The 21488-nt window shown below is 39.0% G+C and overlaps 1 protein-coding gene and 1 long non-coding RNA gene across 22 annotated transcripts in view; one reads left to right on the top strand and one right to left on the bottom strand.

The window, feature by feature from the left end:
- Positions 1-21488, bottom strand: part of LOC139621280 (uncharacterized) — a 563233-nt gene that overhangs the window by 370278 nt on the left and 171467 nt on the right. The window contains exon 3 of the long non-coding RNA XR_011690975.1: positions 6118-6185. This is a non-coding gene — a long non-coding RNA (uncharacterized lncRNA). The remainder of the gene's footprint in view (positions 1-6117; positions 6186-21488) is intronic.
- Positions 1-21488, top strand: part of LOC139621276 (receptor-type tyrosine-protein phosphatase delta-like) — a 345696-nt gene that overhangs the window by 276380 nt on the left and 47828 nt on the right. For 12 of the 21 annotated variants that reach the window (XM_071477579.1, XM_071477582.1, XM_071477583.1 and 9 more), the window contains 2 exons: positions 18665-18853; positions 20807-20824. In XM_071477579.1, coding sequence (XP_071333680.1) covers positions 18665-18853; positions 20807-20824 — 207 coding nt within the window. The remainder of the gene's footprint in view (positions 1-18664; positions 18854-20806; positions 20825-21488) is intronic. The other 9 variants (XM_071477585.1, XM_071477587.1, XM_071477588.1 and 6 more) reach the window with 1 other exon arrangement.

Below are 21488 nucleotides of genomic sequence, written 5' to 3' on the forward strand. Positions count from 1 at the left end.
CCTAGCCTGCGGTGGTTTAATGGAAAAGCTCAGCAATAATTTTCAAATCAGTCATTTTTCATCTCTGCAGTTGAGCTTTGATATCTGTTTGACCATGTAGAAAATAAAGCAGCGTATTCTCATGTGATTAACAAGCATATAGTATATTGTTTATGGCAGTACTCTAGTCAGATGTTACCTCAAGGCTAGTATCTGCCAGTGACCAGCACTCCTCTACACACACATTTAACAATCCAGGCGGGAAAGGTCAGCCACTTTGTTTACTTCCAGCGAGCGGTGAGAATAAAAGTCAGATGACAAATATCAAGTTGGTCGACAGTGGCTCTTTTATAATAAGCACTGAGCAAAATTTTATCTTGATTACACACAACATTCCATTCTAAAGGCAAATATGTGGTGGCCCTGAGCTCAAAAGGCTGCATAATATCTCTCTAAAACATGACTTGTTTGGCTGTGAAAAGAGAAAATGGCTTTAGAAAAAAAGCCTTGGGCTGCCTGAATGAGGTGTGCTCCATTATGTTCCACAATTACACAACATGGCAAATGAGTTCCTATTGAGAGGGGTGCTTCCATCCTATAGAAAAAAAGCTGGCTCTGCGAGTCTCTGAACCCACCCCCCCCCCACCCTCCTCTGCTTCTTATCTCACCAATGAGCCAACAAAAGGCCCTTTGCACTGTCTCCAGAGGCCAATTGAAAGAGAAAGGTGGCACGTTCACATGCAGCTTCACCTGTTTACTCTGAAGCACAAAGTGTGTGCATTTGTGTGTGTGCTCTCACATGCAATATTGTGCACATTTCCTCTTTCCTTTCACTCTCCCTCTGTCTCTATCTCTGTTTTTCCCCTTCACACACACACACACACACACACACACACAATCACAGATAGCTGAGGGATGGGAAGAAGCTACTCTTCCCAGCTCCACGGCCTAGCATTAGCATGTTTATTACCATTTCCATTTTGCTCTTCTGCTTACTCTCCTTTCCCATCAATGTATTGAAGGTGAGTAGAGGCCTATCATAGACCAAAGAAAATAGAAAAACAGGAAAAAGCTTTTTCTGTCTCAGCTTTCGTGCAAATAAAAAGGTGTGCTCCCTGTCATCACAATGCCTCCTGTGGATACATATAAACCAAAAATACTGGCATTGTACATGATTTAGGAATAATCAGCAGCAAGATTTCTGTATAAATCTTATGTTCATTTCACTACCCTGCTGCCACTTACTATGACACAACAGGGATTCAACCTACCGAGCCTGAGCATTTACATTTGCTAGATCTTACCAATGAAATATTGTTACACATCTTGGTAGCCAGGCATTTAAAAAGCAAATAATAAATAATAATAACTTGATTATTATGAGGAGTAATAGCAACCATAGCAAAGGATTTATGATATAAATCAAATCTAATATAAACAAAAGGGAAATGATGCCACAGTGCTAACCACAAACAGGTATTACTGTGAAAAGATAAACACTTACTGCAATTTGAGTTTTCACTTCAGGTCGTCCCTTATTCAAATACACAAGGACACCTTTGACTCTCAGGAAGCTGGACACTGCACTGTGAGAGTAGCACCCTGTATGAGCACTTGAGGTAACACCAGGTTACTTCAAGGATGCATTATATATTATTTAGTAGACCGAACAGTTTTGTCCTTCCAAAAATACCTCCAATACAGTACAATAAATACAGCACTGCTGTTTTGCTACTCATCATAAACTGCAGCTTGAATTTTTTTTTTAGGTCTGGCCTGTCATCATGACCAGCAAAAATGATTTCTCTCCACCTTCAGCCCTTTTAGTGGAGAAAAACTAAACTTGCACACAAGTGCCTGATGCAGGATTAGAGAGATAAATAAGAAAACAAAGATAAGTGCTACTACACCAGACCTAATACATATAAAGTGTCTGTTCGTTTAGTTCATTTGGGCTCCAATGGTCTGTGGAAACGACTGCAAAGCATCTGTTGTGGGAAGCTCGCCACAGGGAGTGATGCCTAATTCCATGAAGGAAAAGCACATTGTTGTAATTGCCATGCTACGAGGAGAGGGGACGCGAGGTGACAAATCCAAAGTACTGAGGGATATTAGTATTCGGATGGGCCTTCAACTTGATGGGAAGCACCATTAGTAATGAACTTCCAGGCTTAGAGAAGAAATTTGCATGAAAGGCGAATTCTGAAACGTAATGATGTTCCAAGTCAAATCTGCCAAGCCACGACATGAGGTACAGGTTTTCTTATTGCACTTTTCTTTTTCTTTTTCTTTTTTTTTCGGGCACTCTTTTTTGATTTAAGGACCGGTGTGTAGGATTTAGTAGCATCTAGTGGTGAAGTTGTAGACTGTAACCAACTGAATGCTCCTCCCTTTTCAAGCATGTAGGAGGACCTGGTCTTTAGGTAACATTAAAACACAGGACTTCACTAGAGCCAGCAGTCTGGGCTATTGGAAACATGGGAAGAGGACATGCTCTCTATGTAGATATGAAGGGCTTATACCGAAAACACAATTCTTAGTTTCAGGTGATTAAACATTAATACACATAATTATGAATATCACATTGCACTTATGCCTATAGAGCCGCTTAAATCCTACACACTAGTCTTTTAAATATGAGATGACTGGACTCATATGCGACCGGTGTCTTTGAATTAAAGTTGTCTCTATTTGCTTGGTAATTGAGAAAGTCAGAAAGGAATTCATAAGGTTAAGGTGAAAGCAGCACATTTTTGGTGTCATGGTTAGAATATGATTTCACTGAAGTGGTATTTGATTTGCTTCTGTAAGATATTTGAACATACAGATACTCAGAAAGCCTCTATCAAGAATATCTGTCACTAGATAATCTAGAAATCTTACATACTCTTTTAACCATACGTAAACAATAAAAATAACTGAAAATCTAGCCAAAACAACTCACAGAGTCTAGACTCTCTCCCAGCAGTAATGCAGCAGAATGATGTGTGCATTTGAGTGCTGCAGTTCATGATTCAGGCATGATTAAGGATTTATATTGCATCCTCATACTCCCATTATGCTGTCAACAGCCATTTCCTGTGCCCCACACACAAGCATGCAAACTTATGCAGCTGTGCACAACTTGACAGTGGGAGTGGAAAATGGGAAGCCACTCTCCTGTGACGGAAAAAACAGAATGCATCATTTCCATTTGTATGGAATGGTGCAGTGGCACGGTCAAAGCCGTGTCTACGTGCTCAAATTGCTTAGGAAGATAAATGCTGTGTCAGCTGTCTCAGACTGTCAGAGCAAGGGATGCAGTGGGGATGAAGTGCAAGTGACCATTGTAAAATTACTGTGCTTGTGATCAGTGGCTTGCGAAACGGAGAGTAGGGGGCCAGCAGCTACCATACAATTCTCTGGTTTACTGGCGGCCGCTCTATAAATGGCAAGACCTGGGCTGCCACATGGAACACTCAATTTTGTTAGAAAAATACATTTTTCCTCAAAGAAATGGTGCTGTGGAAACATGCCGACTCACTGTAGGAGCTTAAGTCTTTTCGTAAACACAAAACGCGTACTCTAAACTTCTTGTAACAGTATTTTTAGGCCTAAGGGAATTGTATATCCAAAATAGCTGGTCTTTTATGAGACACAATTGATAATGATTTTTCCTTTTACAATATGTTGGACTATTAAACTTGTCTTCTCTTGTCACTATCTACGAGTTCTAGTAGAATTTTCCATGTGAATAAGTAGTTATTCAGTCTTCTTTGCAGCAGTTTTCTCAGAAACTGACGTGCTTTTTTTTTCTTTTACCTCAGCAAGCTGGGACAAATAGTGACTGACAGCAACCACCTTCACAGACTATCAATTATTTTCTTAGATGTTTCATAAAATATTCATAGGCAGAATTATTGTTTGGCTTGATGCAACTCTCTCTTTAATTTCCAACTTCACTCTCTCATAAGTCACAGAAATGGAGCACATGATGACAAGTTATTCATTATTGTAATTAAAAAGATGGAATTGACTGTCCTCTCAGAAACAGATTTATTTTCCAAAATATAAAAAAAATATATAAAAAAAAACCACAATCAACCCCGCAACTACTTATATCAGTATCTGTATGGTATGCAGGGTGATTTAAGACAAAACTGCTGCCAAAAAGATGGATCTTAGACTTTCCAGTCTCCATAGCCTGTGAGAAACATCTGCTGGAGCCACAAAGGCACTTGGACTGCACTCTGAACATGATAGATAACACTTTACATGTTGTGATTCTGTATTTGTTTTATTAATAGTAAACACAGCCCCCTAAATTAATAATTATTCATTCAGACAAATGAGGTGTGTGTTTTTTCCCTTCACTGGTCTTACATACCATTGTTGTCCACAGTGACCTCCCAGTGCTGGCAGCGTAATTAGGTGTTCAGTGATTTTAAATGCAGATTGTCTCTCACATTGTCCTGAAGTACATTGAAACATTATATAATTTTTTTTTTAATTATAAAAATATGGTAAAGGCACATTAAACACCTGAAAAATGTTTCTCTGCCAGTCAAAATCTTTGATCTGCTCATGTATGAATGTACACATACAGTAAATATAATTTAATAATTTGGCATTGAATAAATTGTGTGGTATGTAAAAGTAAACAAGACCAAGTGTCACATGAGTGGTCCTGTGAGGCTGCACTCGAGCTTTGAGGTAAATATAACATTGGCATGCAAATATGCTCACAATTATAATGCCAACAAGCATCTGTTAAGCAGATATAAAGTTTACCATGTTCACCATCTTCTTAGTTAGTTAGCTCGTGTTAGCATGCTAATAATTATTTATTTATTTGTTTGTTTTATTTTATTTTTTACCATATTTATCTTATTTTAGCTTGATAAACTATTATCTGGATTTGTACTCAGTACATGATGCACCACATAACATTTTTTATGAAGGAATATTCCATTGGCTGGGCTTAATGGGACATAAGGTCATAAAATGAGGAGTGTATAAGGCTGAGCCAGGTAGTCGAGGGGTGCTAATGTTAGTAGCTTTGATCTTAGCTGCACTCAAGTCATTTTCTACTAGATTAATTGGGTACTGCAGGGTCATCCTTAATGCATCTAATGATCTTGAGAAACTTTTCAAGCTGGGTAAGGCAGTTTGCTAATTACAACCAAACAACTTTGTACTAAGAAAAAAATATGTGGCAAGAATTGATTTTTGGGTGTAATTAGTTGTCTATACATTATTACATTCAGTGCAGAGATGAGTGGCTAATTAGATGTTTTATGGCTGTATGAAGGGAGACAGGGACAAAACCTTACATAGTCTCATGGCAAGTTTCATTGGCTTTAAACCCAGCTGTCACATCTCAAAACATGTGGTCTCAATATAGTAATTTCCATAATAAAATAATGCCACCCACTGCCTGCTGTGACACCCATCGTCACCCACAGTCACTTTTGGGTAGAATGTCTCTCTGCTACATTCGAAAAGCCTGATATAACCCTGTTTTCCATTAGGGCTCTTTGAGAGCCACAAGGTCCTCTGTGCAGGATGTTAGCAAGCATGAATAATCTCTATAGTCCCCTCTCCTGTAGCAAGCTTTTAGCTATATAAATTATTGAAATGACTGGTGCTAGGTTTTCCCTTTCTCTGGGAAAACGCGAACTTGTATGGAGATGGTTTCCTCAGACATATATACCACAGGTCTCCTCAAGTACTTGTCTGAGTCTGATGATGCCATGATCAAAAGGAAAAGTCTTGAGCTATGACCCATAAAGATATATGGCACTGTCATGCCCAAAATGAGAGATCGATTTCAGAGTATTTCGTGTAAGCATTCTAATGGCTGATGGGTTGCTTTCTTCATAGTGAAACACACATACAAACATCAGCAGTACATTAACCATACAGTGGGGGGGGGGGGGGGTTGTTTTTTTTTTTTTTTTTGTCTTAAACAGGTTTTTTTTTTATTAACATACACAGATTTCTGTAAATACACTGATTCATGCCGATATATTACAAACACCTATTTGATCAAATTCACCTGCCTGCTTTTGAATGTATCAAACATAAAGGTTAATGAAGCAGCTCAGTGTCTCACAGTTTTGCCGTCTGTCTTTTTTCCTACCTGGTAGAAAGACTCACCTGGTTGCTGTTACTCTCCTGAGCCCCTGCTGGCTCCTGCTTCTGGCCTTGGCCTTTATCAGCTGCCCCTGCACAGAGAAAACAAATGAATCAACCTAAATAGTTTCATTTTATCTGAAGTAAAATGGTGTCAATGAGAAGTTCATGAAACACAAATATATACTTCATTAAACTTTGAAACATCAAGCCTCATAGAGTCATCCCAAGTGGGCGGTAAGAGGGTAAATAGACAAAGAATACGTCTGAAATATAAAAAGAGAACAGATGTCTGACAGTATATGCTAGTGTTGGTGAGAATGGAGGCGTCTCAAAGGAGAAGTGTGTTGTTGTTTATATATTCCCTGCCACTTTCTCTTTATTTGTGAATGCTTAATGCACTCAAGAGAATCAGATAAGGGTTGATGGACTGTTAAGAAAAACATGAAAAAAACACAAAACACAAATAAAAAAAATAAAAAAGAGGAAGAGGCTTTCTAAGGTGCATTTTGTGGAGAATAAGCGACATCCATGTTAGCTTTGTGTTTGGCAAATAGCTCAAAGCATTGTCAAATATTTTTTTCCCTCCTCCTTTGAATATTCCTAATAACAGAAAAAATGCTGATGGCAGATAAGGAGACAAGAGCAGAAGTTTATTTTATTATTATTTTTTTTCTCTTTCTTCCTTCCTCAACTCTAAATAAATGGGACACTGTTTTCAGAAGTAAATGGAATCATTGCTCAAGGTAACAACCACCAAATGGAATATGCAAAGTGAAATCCTGAAGAGGTGGGGGTGAGGGACGGAAGGGAAAGAAGGCAGGAGACAGACAAAGACAGATCGAGGGAGAGTCTTCAACATCAAGCATCTTTTTAAGTCTCAGATGAGCTGCGACTGGATTGAGGCAGATGAAGTCAGTGAGTAAGGCGAATGCAAAAGACAATGGCAGTGTGGCAGAAAGACATGACTGTAGGTGGAAGAGGTCTTGAAATCTCTCCCTCTCCACCTTCCCCATAGGTGATCTTTACTCAGAACAGTGCATCTGGCTGAGCTGACGTGTAGTCTGTAAAGCAAGAAGAGGTTGGGGGGGTGGGGTGGGGGAGGGGGGCGTCTGAGCGTAAATGGAGCTTTGTGCCTGGCTTTCTGCCTGCCTTGCTGCCTGCCCAGCCAGGTCTTTACAGAAAGGCCCACTCTCCGCCCTTCCTGCTTCATCTCTCCTTTTCATCTCCCTCTTTGCCCATCCATTTTAGCACTACCCCTAAGGGGCATCCGACACTAACACTCTCTCTCTGCTTTCTTTCTCTTCCTCCCACTCCCTTCGCTTATGTTGTAAATGGAGGAATATCACAGCTAATCCGTCATGTTTATGAATGACATGGGGCCTAGGGAGAGTTGAGGTGCCTTGCCAGAAGTGGCATACATCTCTGTTGCATGCCCTCTGCTTGGCTGATCCAATCTGCCCCAGCAGCAGTGGCCATAAAAAAAAATGTCTGTGGGGGAAAGCAGGCTTGGAGGAACACAAGGCATAGTCTTTCTAAAGCAGAACACTGACCTGGATACAGTTTCCCCACCACTTTCCAACAAATTCTCCCCAAATTCCAACCAAATGGAAGCTCCCTTCATGCAGGTGTAAGGCTTTCCAGTACAGTCCACGAGGGAGTAGTGGACACTCCAAAAAACTATCCCAAAAGCATCCCAAGAATGTCAACAATATGGCTTCTCCCTTTGTAGGAGTTCATGAAAATTGCAGGTGTGCACTCTGTTTTTCAGGATGAGATACAAATGTTGAAAAGTGCTTATTTTCCCCATTGCATGAAGAATTGTTGTTCTATTCTGCTGAGGTTTTCCAGTGTTAAAAAAGTGAGACCATTTTATGAAATATTGTACCATGACACCGGTATGTTGACTTAGAGTTTTACAACTAGTTCTCCAGTGTCATTCAGAATGAGGAACAGCTCAGATTATTCATCTGTGAAGGTTTTGCTGGGGGGAAAAAAGGACGTATGATTAATAGATTGATTCTACAATGGTTTCCTCATAATCTCAGGCATTAGGCGAGGGTTGTTAATGACAAATAAGCAGCGTTCAATTAATTATACAATCTCAAAGGGGATTTATGGAAGAAACAATCAGCGCAGGGCAAAGGGGGGCAGGATGCCATTTTTCACTGAGACAGAGTGCCACAAACTTCGGGTTAAGAGAGTTTTCTGAACCTTCACCTTCCTATATTTCGTTCCAACGTTCATCTTCACAGAAAGGAATACACTGGATAGTATTTCACAGTCCATTCCTATTTCGCTCCTTCAGGCAGCAAAGGTAAAATAAAATTTTAGTGGATACTAGATGGTCCCTCGTTGTCTGCCCTCAGGTTTTAGGAGTTTTCTCAAAGAGACTGCATTTGTTCAGCAAATTACTGAACTACCTTTTAGTGGCACCAAGATAGGGAGACTTAATGCCACTTTGTGTTGGAGTGTGCCTGTTCCTCTTAAAACTCTATTACAGTAAATTGGAATTAGCTGTTTGAGCCAACTGTAGCACATTCACAGTAATATTCATTAACAAGCTCTATACCTGTAGAATCAACTAATGAACTAAAGTGACGGATGTTTTCCTCAGCCCAACAACACTTTTACTGTTCGTTTTACTGAAGTATCTTATTTTTCACTGCTGTAAGTGCAGTATACAGGACCACATTAGTGAAAATATGTCACTGATGTTCTAGTTTTCTGAAAGCTGACATGCTGACTGTTTTTCTTGTTATTTTTAACCTAAAATCACACAACGTCTCATCTTCAAGCTGGTTTGTAAAAGTCTTTTCACTCTGTGTCTTGACACATACAGTACATCTACAGACACATGCAGACACTCGCACAAAATAGGGAGGATTGCTGACAGAGTCCTCTTTCTAAGTTAACCACTTCACTGATTTTACCATGAAGATTGAAATGTACATTTGTATCCTTAGTTGAGATAAATGGATCATGGCCTTTTAGAGCAAATGTAAACTCCAGCACTCAGCTAGATACAACAGAATTAGTTCTGACCTGCAAGTTCTATACAGATGCAGTCATGCCCTCCCACTTAACATTTCCTCAAAACAGTTCAGCTAAGGTTTCGGAACATTAAGAACTGTGGCCCCAGGCATATAATTGGGACGTACTCCCACATTTGAGCTCCTCAGGAGTCTTTTCCAGTCTGGGCAGTCACAAAAAACCCAGATATCAGTCCAAATACATGCAATGTTTTAAACCAATATGAGGGTTGACTCGGAGTTCACTAGTCTGTGAAGCCTTAGAAAATAACTCAGGAAGGTGATATTCACCACACACTACTGTGTGCTTTATGAGATGGAAGTGCAGTGCATTTTGTTTTCCATTATTGGATTGCTTAAGCAATATCTATCCATTGCAGGTGCCAGGAGGCTTATTTGGAAAATCTGGCTCAAAGGAAGCTCAAAGGGGAAACCTAATCTTATTTAGACTGGACAACATATGTGCCAAACAGCACTGGGATGTATCAATGGGATAAACGCAGGGTTTGGATTCTCTGAGGGCATTTAGAGAAAATTCAGAAATCTCAATTCATCTTTCCATGTTTTTTCTTAGCAGTGATGCACATGTGCTTATACACTCTGCATGCTTGTCTAACTTGATGCTCTCTAAATCAAAGGCTTCACCTGCCACTCATGGATGAAACCTTACACCCTTAATGTTCAGGGTCATTCCTTACACTTGCATCTTAACTATTCCAAGCATTCCACCCAAGGCAGTGCTGAGACATCTATATGCGAACAGCAGTGTCCAGGCATGTCTGCAGTGGTGCTTATGAAGAATGATTTAAAAAAAAAACCTAGCATCTAATCCAGGTCTGGGTCTACATAGCTTCAGTGGTAAGCAGAATCAAAAGTGGAAACTGAGATTAAAAAGAATATAACAATTTTATTAAAACAGTGATTTTGCATAAATTACATAAATGTAATAAAAAGTTTGAAAATACAAGCTAGACAAAATATTAAAATGTCCTAGTCCCATTGTCAAAAATTAATGTGGGGACAAGTTTCACCTCTGCTAAAGTTTATGGGCAGAATGATGGATGGAGTGTTGAGTAAAGCAACTCAGTCTGTGTCCAAGTTTGAGATAGTTTAACCAAGCTGCAGGTAGCTGATAAAGCAAAGGGTGGGCTCAGATTTAAAACCCGTCAATCACAAGGTGCTAGATTGTAAAAGTACACCTTTTTTACCACATCGTAAGGCATACCTTGTAAGTAGAGCAAGGAAATCAACAATGATGTGGGTGAAAGTGGTGATACATTAGAGAGAAGGAAAGGGAAAAATAGAACAGATGCCGTCATAGAATTGGCACAAAATGGAATTACTGCCTGCCTTTGTTAATCAAGAGCTCTTACGTTTGGTTGAGTAATTTTGTTTGTGTGAAAACAAAAGCATAATTAACAGTTCCCTCTCCCATGCCAAGGGAAAAAAAAAAAAGAATACGTCAGTTTAACAGGAGCCGAACAGAATATTTGGTTGAAGGGGATTCAGGTCGTCTCTGAACGGATGTATTAACTAGGCTTGTAGCAAATTTTTAGAGAACGGTAAACAAATTATACTGGACAATGTTTGTGCACTAATGTGCTCCAAATCAACAAACTCATTGTGAAAAAAAAAGAAGAAAAGTTTTTGTCACAAAGACCAAATGGTGAGGACACTTAACACCAACCCTGCACAAAAGATGGACTGATTACATCCCCAAATTCTGGTTTTCTGTCATGTAAATGCCGTGTGTTCGGTATATCTTTCTTTCAAGTCTTTCATCTTTCACCTTATATTGTGGGCATGGAAATCTTTTCCTTAATCACCTCTTACTACTTTATCACCCAGTAAGTCCTAATTCAGTCTACGCCAGCTAATGCATTAGCAAACCATGAAACAAGTAAATTCCAAATGATGTCCTTGTGAGCAGTAAGAGTTGTGTATGATTAACATGATTAGCACCCTAACCCTGCAAACTCCTTCTAACCCCTTTCTTTCTCACTTATGCTGGATTTTTGAGCATGGGAAGAGCTTTAATCAGTGTCCTATAACTTAGAATTATATGCTGTGGTGTGGTGGAAAAAAGGGCTTTGGCTCAGGCTGCAGAGAAAAATAAGCACATGCTGTCACACTCCATGGGTAATGTTTTGCGGCTTTTTTTTTTTTGTTGTTGTTGGCTGAAATCTTATGTTGGGACGAGTAGTGAGAATCAGATTGATTCCTAAACTGGGCGAAAAATCTTTAAATCAGAGGAAAAAGGAGTGTAAAATGTAAGAGTGTCATACTTGAAGACATCTGCCCCAAATTCCCACACTTCCGTAATCCAGCATCTTTAGCTGGGGAGGGATTCTCAAACAACAATACGTCTTGACACACACTTTTCTCCACTACGCTGCCACCACAAGTGACCTGTGACAGCCTCTTTGAAGAGATTGTATCCACTCAAATACACCCAACAAATATATCTTATTATGGCCTGCAGGGATTTTCCCAAAAGAATAACCTCAACCGCAGGGTGAAAAGCCTTGTTCCGCTTGGGAAGAAAAGGGTCAGACCAAATCCAATCCTTGTGCAGCAACCACAGAATTTAAGCCAGAATGTGACCGGAGAGGTTTATGTTTTTATGGCTTCACTTGGAAAGTCCAGTGCAACAAATGCTCATTTTCCTCTCAAATTGTTTGGTAGTTACTGAATAAGGTGAGAGCCAAATATGATTTCAGTGGCATAAAACAGCATATACAGCTCACCTCATCAAGAATCAAATTTACACTTAATTTCCTGACCATTATACTGCTTTTGTGTTCACTTCCTACTGAAGATTGGCATTATTTTTACAGTATTTTACAGCATTCTTACATCTCAACAGCCCACTTTGTAAATATCAACATGTATATAATGGATAAACTCACTCTACTTAAAGCTGTAATCTATCTTAAGGACAAAGAGTGTTAACAGAGTGTCAATATCTGGCAACATCATCTCACCAAAGAAATTGCTTTGTAGAAAGCCGGTGCTGTGTGTTCAGTTTATCATTCACCAAACAAAAGACTGATAGAAAAGGCATGCTTATGTTTCTGTTGACCATGTGTGCGTGCTACGCAGGAGAAACAAACAGGCTTTTAATTTGGATGTCGGGAGCCAGTGTCACACAGCTGTCTAGATTTGAGCATATGTCAAACTCAAGCAAGCTTTCTAATGAATTCCACTCCATAGATGTAACTGCATTAGTCCTGTAATACCTTGTAAACATCATCTGACTGCATACACAGAAGTGCCTTGCTGCTGCAGTAACTGAGCAAAAATGTCAACAGTAACTGTTCACAACTGAATGGTACCTTTATCTGTTGAGACTCAATTAGGCTTATTTAATTAGAGCCTAAACAAGGAGGACATCACTTAAGTTTGTTGCCCAAATCATTATCCCACAGCAGGTGAGAAATTCACTTGTGAGTGTGTATGTATACTGGCAGTGACTGCAGTATGATGACAAATTGTGCTGAATCTATGCTGTATTTAAGTGACATTTTAGAAACTGAAATGGCCACTGTCACCCATGGAAAGTGTGATTTCACTCTAGCTCATATTTTGTATGAATGATAAATAGATATAATCTGCTAATGGGTTGAGTTTACGTCCAGTGGCCTTATGTCTCCAGCAAAAATCTGCTCACTCGGGTACTTTTTGAGCCAATGTCCTTTTTATACCCCTCCCATACTTGGCACGACACACTCATACAGCCTGATAGCCTGGTAGTGGCTAATGTGTGCAAATTGTCATTGGGAGTCTTTTTATATCAAGCACCAGTGCTCAGCACTTCTCTAGAAGGTGACTTCAGCATTTCTCTCCCTTCCATCTCATTTAGTGTGTAGATCCATTGTTGAATATACAGTATGGGTCTGTAAAGCAGAAACTGCCCTTGTCTCAGACTGTCCTTGAGATTGCAGTTCTCAGTGAGGTAAAATAAGGAAGTAGGGGAAATCTGTAAACCCTTTCTTTAATTTCACCTTTTAGCTTTGACTTTCAGATATTGTACAGGGTAGCCTGGCATACAACCAAGGTTTCCACACTGTCTTCATCAAATTCAAGGACTTATCAAGGAATTTAAAGGCCAAATTCCTTCAAATTCAAGGACCCAAAACAGCATAGTTTAAGACAAGGCTCAGGGTTAATTACTGTTCCAACACAATGATTTGTTTTATAATGAGAACTAGCAGGCCATAGAGAAACTCACAGATAACACTTCCAGTTGTGCTGTGTTACAGTGATGGCAGACTACTGTGGTCTCTTGCCTTCTCTAACACAGCACAGAAAAACGTCATAGTATTGAACAAGCTGAGCAATACAGACATTTGAGTTGAAAATAATTTTTATTAATTCAAGCACTTTCAATGACCCATGTCTATTTATGTCAATTTTCAAAAACTTTCAGTGTCTTTTTTCCCTTCAATTTCACAAACTCCCAAGGATATCAAGGACCAGTAGGAACCCTGATGCAACATAGAGCATATTAACACACACACACACATTTAAAAAACAATTGTGTACACCGAACTTTTCCAATTTCCAATTCTATTAGAATGCAGCTCAGAGTTTCTTTAGTAATGAATAACCTCCTTGCTGATAATTTATGTAACCACAAGTAAAAAACCAGGCTCATGACTGTTTGCGGAACTGCAAATATAGCACATAGGACAAACTCATGGCCGCCTGGCCCCTGGTTGATTAATTATTTCATTCTCTACTTATAACCGTTTGTCAATAACCCAACTTCTCCAAAAACGTACAACAAATATGTAGTGGCTGAAATTAAATAGTGATTAATCTGATTTAATTTTGGTCTCTTGTACGGAAAATGCTGCAGCAGCAGGTTGACGTGAGCTGTTAATCACAGCACAAGCTAGCAAATGTGTTCAATTCCCCTCCTTAATTTATTATCACAATGGTAATTCAGTTTCTGAAGTAAATAAAGTTTTAGCTGTGAGGTGCAAGAAGCTTGAGAAGTACTTGTGATTATCAGTTTTTGCATCTTAATCTCAAGTTGTATGCAAGAAAAGTTTTTAGATACCTCACAGTTGATGTCATGACTTTGTGGCCATTCTAGATGAGCATGAACGCTCCATCTGTAAGCAGCCATAAATTACTTTTCTGGGCTAAGCAAGAATGCATTCAAAAGGCCAGAAACCTTTGTAACAGATCATTAATTTTAAATTCACTGCCTGGAGTCGTATCAGCTGCCTGCACTGGAATTACGGACTAGTATCATGTAACACGCACATTTTACTGGAGGGGGAAGATGGGTCTCGTTTAAGTGCCCTTTGTACACTTGACCCATCCTCATTTCAATCTTTTTCACAATTTCAGTGAGTCATATTGTAGTTATATGTATCACATTGAAAAGCTTTCATGTGGACCAAGGCTTCACCATTTACAAAAAATGGTGAAATGAACGTTATCCCACATCCTCTTCTTTTCTCCTTACAGCTGAATAAACAGGGGCATTTCATATTGCAGGATGAGAACAATTGTGACCTAAAAGAGCTAAATTATGATCTCTTGAGCACTTTGTTTTAAAATACATTGCAATTTCACAGGAGTTGATTTTTTAGTTTGCATGGATTGTCACATCCAATTACTGTATTCAACACACATCCATGCTCCCAGGCTTGCTTCTGGCTATTGTGTTTGATCAGGTATACTTTTGACTCACTGTAGAATCGACTAATTGTCTGTTCGACCTTGAACAGACTGAAGGAGGCTTGGACAGGAGCTACCTGGTACAATTAATTCCTTTCTCCTCCTCCCTGTCTTTCTCCATTTGAATGAGCACCTTTCAAAGTGAAGTTCCAGTTCCTCACATTAGAATGTTCCTTCATTTCTTGAAGGCTGTTAATGTGGTGCTTTCATAAAAGATAAGTGGTTACAATCAACCTTTTTTTCTGTTTCTTTTGTTGTTATTCATGCATGGTCTTCATGTAGTGTGTTTCTTCTGTGAAATGTGCTTTGTCACTACATTTAAAAATGAATCACATAATGTACATGTGAATATCTGAGTACTCTTCAAATGTGTGTTGATTATAGAAACACAGAAAAGGGAATTCATGTTCATGTGAATGATGAATACAGTATACTTTTGAGTGCTCATTTGCACTTTTTTTTTTAGACTTTAAACCTATTTTATCTTTAAGATGCACACCTACCATTTCTTCAAGCCTATTACATTAACATCAAAAATTAAAAGAATACACTGTATCCTGAACCACAAAACCACAGTTTAGACATGAACAGTGGTGAGTATAAGTTAAGAAAAAAAAAAAATACATTTCTGCAATTTCTAAATGTTTTGGCTGAAAATTCATCGTGTCCTCCAGCTTAACTCTCCTACCTTCACTGTGATGTTAACTAAATATGGCCACTGTGTGACTAAGGTCAAATTACTAAGTGGTTATTGTTTTAATGAGCAGGACATCAATTTTACAACAGGCAAACATAGTGCCAGACACCAACAAACTTTAAGCAAGAGTAAAGGGAGAGCTTCTCTCATTACCTTAATGGCCACTAAAAGGAATAACGATAGCATACATAATATATTCCACACAATTTCAAGGACTTACTATGATGAACTACAAAAGGATGCATGGGCCAAGATGATATAACATCATATACCTGCCCAGAAAATGACAAATGTTGAAATCGTCTATTTTAGAGGATTGGAATTCATTAAACCAATTTGTGAAAACTTAAGATAATGTTTCTATGTGATTGGCTGTTTTAAAACCTGCAACAAACAATACACTTCCATCACTGTCAAAACACTTCAGTTCAGACAGGGACACAGAGTTGCATCAGAAACTTTTGCAGTTCAGTCTGAAGTCACTCATTTGTAATACAGTCTATTTCTGAGAAGATTTATCCATTGAGGTGGTTTCTCATGCCAGATACCCAAAAGCGTTGTTGGAAGGTGGCCATGATTGTCGTTTGGCTGTGTGCAGGCTATGGCATCTCAAAGCTGTTTCCAGACTGATGTCTCCTCATGAAAATTTAATGAAGAAAGTGTTTCCAAAAAGGTGCCGTTTACAAGAGCAAGGGAAGACACTAATTAGTCATATCACAGCAGGGGAAGGAAAACTTAAAGTGCACATAAACCTCATTGGCATTCAGAATAAGCAGGTCTTGTTTTGGAGATTAACACTTAGCTAACATTGCGCAGAGGCAGACATTTTGCATATGGCGTAGAGTATGGAATATTTCACCCTCTCAAAGATCATCACTTACTACGAGCCAAAAATACTTCCTGTTGAGAGCAGTGAGCTTCAGACAAAGCTGCTCTCAGCTTAGATTTTCTTTGTTTTGCTAAAAGAACATGTTTGGAGCAAAGAGCAATGTGAGTTATCTTCATTCACATCTCAAACGGCAGCAAGATGAAGCCCGCCCTTGTTCAGTCAGTAAGTTGAGACACAGGCAGGAACAAGACAGCTTATACAACACAGCAAAGCCACCTGCTATCATCAAAGAACATCAAAGCTCCACCTTTCCTGAATACATGTGTAGCCAGTGTAGCTACTGTTCCTTCCTTTCCATTATTAAAAGGCAGAGTTTGACATTTTCAAAATATATGCTTATTTGCTTCATTACCAAGAGTTAGATTACTGTTTGTAAAATATGCAAACACCATATCTAAAACCAGGAAAGAATTTGCTTAGATTAGCATATAGACTTGAAATAGATGGTAGTAGCTAGCCTATCAGCACCTCTGAAGCTCATTAATTAGCCTGTTTTATCTTGATTGTTAAATCCATACTAGCTTCCAGTCTTCATGCTAAGTTGAGCTAACCAGCTACATTCCTAATTAATGGACAGGCATGAGAGTATCTTATTTTGTCATCAAACTCTGCAAGAAATCAAACATATTTCCCTATACAGTGGCTTCAAAGTATTCAGTTCCCTTCATGTTAAAAACAGTGTTATAACAATGAAGAAGGAAAAAAAAAAGTCTTTCATTTACAGAACTATTTAGACCCTTTGCTGTGGCCCTCCAAATTGTGGTCAGGTGTATCATGTTTGCTTTAACTATCCTTGATATGTGTCTAGAAGTTGATTTGAGTCCACCTGTGGCAAGTTGAATTGACTGGAAACTTGAATTGAAAGGCACAGACCAGCAGAGTGAATTGGTCCCACAATTCACACTGCATGTCCGGACAAAAACCAAGCCATGAAATCCAATGAACTCTCTGTGGACCTCCACAAAAAAATTGTGACAAGGATCTGCACAAGGGTATAAAACCATTTCTAAAGCTTTGAGTGTTCCCTCAAGCACAGTGGCCTCACTAATTGTGAAATGGATTAAGTCTGGAATGACCAGGACTCTTCCTAAAGTTGGTTGTCTGGCCAAACCGAGCAAAGGTCAAGGGCTGTGGCCAGCCCTTGAAGCAAAAGGCCTTGGTTAGGAAGGTGAGCAGGAATCGAAAGGTCACTCTCACAGAACCTCAGAAGGCCTCTGCAGAGATGGAAGAACCTGCCAAATAACCATGAGGGATGACCATCTAGGCAGTGCTCCGTCAATTAGGCTTTTGTGGTAAAGTGTCTAGACAGTAGCCACTTTGAGTAAAATGCATATGACAGTTCACATGGATTTTGCCAAATGGAATTTAAAGTACTACGAGCACATGAGGAAAATGATTCTTTGGTCTGATGAAACAAAAACTGAACCCTTTGGGCAGAACTGCAAACACCAGACACTGCTCATCGACAAGCTAATAACATCCCTATGGTGAAGCATGGTGGTGGTAACATCAGGGGGTGCTTCTCAGCAGCACCGACACTCATGATGAGCAAGTGAAAAAGAATGAATACAGCTAAATACAGAGGTCCTTGAAAAACCTGCTCCAGGATGAGCATGACCTGAGACTCAAGCGACGTTTTACTGTCCAACAAAATAATGACCTGGAGCATTCAGCCAAGACAATACTGGAGTAGCATCAGAGCATGTCTCTGTCTGTCCTTGAGTGGCTCAACCAAAGCCCAAACTTAAACAGAAAAAGGGAATTTTATCCATTTAAAATTAAATCTACAACAAAAAGTGCAAAAAGTGACATGGTCAATGGTATTCATACTTTAAGAAGTCACTGTGTATTGAACTAGTCTTTTAATTACCTCAAGATACTTAACATATCTCTTGTAATGTTTTTGTCCATTTTCACTTTTTTGTTAATTTTGTCCTTGTCAACACCAAATGTGGGTAGGGAAAACATTTTTTAAATGAAAATGGCTTCGGAAATATTGGTTGCTTTATTGACAGAGTTAATAGCGTAACAAAAACCTCCTACTATATTACCCTAATTTCTCTTTGCTGTTACACACTTAGCTCTACAATGGCCAAAGACTGTGTCTCTCCTGTTTGCTTTAGCTTTCACTCATTCTATTATTCTGCAGTCTTATGACTACAAGTTCCATTGGCTCTCCCTCCTCATTAACACTGGGTTTGAGGAGGAACACTAATTTTCTCAGTCTTAACTCTGCTACAATGTCTCATCTATTTCCAGAGGACCAGCTGCCCCCTGGTTTCCCCACCATAGACATGGGCCCACAATTGAAAGTGGTGGAGCGAACGCGCACTGCCACCATGCTCTGTGCCGCCAGTGGCAACCCTGACCCAGACATCTCCTGGTTTAAAGACTTCCTCCCTGTCAACACCACCAACAACAATGGACGCATTAAACAGCTCAGATCAGGTAGGTTTCCTTTGCTGAAAACTTAATTACAAAAGGGAGTCTTCTTTCTTGTTTTACTCTACTCTACTACTTATCTGATCTGCTCTTCCTGTTGTCTCCTCTGTTCTTTCATCCTTTTCTTCCTCCCATAATTTAACTTCTCATTTGGCTTTTAATTTTGTAGGTAATGGCATTGTCTCTACTATTTCCTGTCCTCTACGCTCTGTACGCCCCGGTGTGTGTTGTCTGTATGTGCGTCTCCCTTTGTCTTCCAGTGTTGTCATGGGCTGTTGGGATTGTTTCCCCTCTGTGTTTGCTGGCTTCTGCCCTAACTTCTGCCTTCATTGCTCACTGCTGTGACTTTTTACGATGATTTATTTTGCTGTTTTGTATTGATTTCTTTTCCACTGCATTGGTGCAGTATTTTTTTGGATCCATTCTCTTCATTTCTTATGTTTTTTTTTTAAACAATTAATATTCAACATTTGGCTTCATTCCGAATCTGCAAAGGAGTACACATGATTTTAAAATAGGAGACATGCAGAAAAGTAAATTACTCATCGATCTTGTGCATTTGTTGAAATTTTACTTTCAAAGAGGGATCTTTAAAACTCCTTTGAATAAATACTTGTTTTGTATAAGAGCTTTCTCTAGGTTAAAGAAGAGCATTTAATTCTGGACACTAATCAGCCACAGTAGTGCGTAAAACTTCATAAGGCTTTTCCCTTACCCCTTGATTCTTTGAACTTATAGCCTCTGCTTTATTGTGTAGATGCCATCTTTGTTTTTATTTGCCTGTGATATACCCAAATATATCCATTCACCTGAATATCCCAAGTTTGATTTCAATATCTCAATACAAAGAGACTATTCTAATTTCCAAAAATGTTACATAAATCATAGCTTTACAGGTTTATGTGCCAGCTAAAGGCAACACATTAGCAACTACTACTTGTAAAGTTTAAGTATTGTATGTTTGACCACCTGTCTTCACAGATTCCACAGCTGTCGTTTGTTAAACCGTCTTGTTAACCTTACTTTCTTACTGACTTGTTTTCAACAGAACTGTGTAGAATTAACCCTTATTTCTAATGTGCGACTTTGATTCACCTAGAGTTGATAGAGCATTAACAAAACCTTGTTAACTAAACTTACTTAATATACTACTTAATATAATCATATTCTTATGCTGTCTTTCTTCTCTCTATATTTTTAAATCTACAGAATCCTTTGGTAAGTGCTTAGCTCTAAAGCACACATCACCCCCCACTAATTTCCATGTTTCCAACAACTATTAAAATGCATGGCATGCATTTTACTAACAGATAGTTTAGTTTCAGGGCTACTACTTGAGGCACACACACTCTTCCCTTACCCCCACGTTGTTCAAGTGTCCCACCACTGCCAGCTATAGTATCACCTTTATCCAAAGATTATTATCACAAAACCTTAGCTTAGTCATGTCATACAGCCTACTGACCTGGTTAATGACCTGTCCTCACATGTGTGTTACTTACTCACTGACCCACCACTTACTCACTTACTTAATCTTTTAACACCAGCACCATAGGTATGGGGATTTCAATAAGTTTAGGGAGGGACCAGCTCAGGTCAAGCAAAGAGATCTTAAGTCTGCTCTCAATCTCATATACAAAGTCCTCAAAGTCTTTCCCTCCAGTAGATGGTCTTCAGAAGCCATTGCCACTTCCAAAATGGCACTTCCCCGTGGTACATCAATGTACAAGTTCTTCCTTCTGACCTATGATTTTTCTATGATGAATCCTGTCTTTCTTTGCCAGTAGAGTACAGAAAAGTTCTTATTCTCTTTCTCTCTCCTTTCTCTTTCCTCTAGTACCTTTATTTACGTACCCTGTTAAATCTAATTTGATTCTTCTTCCAAAGCCCCCAGCCTCTATCTACTCGTACTAATGCTTCTTCTTTCTAATCTTATTTGCATTCATATTATCCACCCAGGTGGTACACCAATAAGAGGTAAGAGTGCTGAACTGACGTTCACAGAATGAAAATAATACAAATTCATTCTTGCTGTCAACCCATCCATTCACTTGAATCACCTCCATTTTTGTCCTGTTTACCAAGACCAAATCCCATTATGTTCATATGGATCTTCCTTCTTATTTGTCCTGTTTCGTTGACTAAATTTGTATTCCATTTTTTTTTGTCTATGCTTTATTTACTCCTTTGTATTCTGGTTTCAAGAGCCTGTTTAGCTCAGTTGTGATATGCTTGCCCTGGCTCAAATAAGCATATCCAATGACAATTATTTTTTAAACTATATTTTTCCGTTCATTTTTGTTTTCTTTTTGGCCATAGCGAATCATGTGTCCCTCTTTTTGTCCAACTAAAACAACCAAGCATTTTTCCCCCTTAGCTGTTCTTGTTCAGCACTAAAAATATGCACAGATGCTGTGGAATCACGCAGGCATGCTGAAGACAACATTGCCTCTACTCTGCTTTTTTCTCTCAAAGAATTCTTCCTATCTTTGCAAACTATTTTTTTCCATTTCTTCTATTTGCTTTCCTCTCCTGTACCTCTACAAAAAAGCCCAAACAACCACTTTTTTGATAAAGTTTCTACGGTGCTTTTTTCTCTTTCACCTATTTTTCTTACTTTTCTTGGGTTGGAGAATATTTT

This window comes from Trachinotus anak, unplaced genomic scaffold, assembly GCF_046630095.1.
Source record: "Trachinotus anak isolate AG129_WGS33_773 ecotype Australia unplaced genomic scaffold, CSIRO_AGI_Tana_v1 ptg000005l, whole genome shotgun sequence".
Taxonomy (NCBI): Eukaryota; Metazoa; Chordata; class Actinopteri; order Carangiformes; family Carangidae; genus Trachinotus; species Trachinotus anak.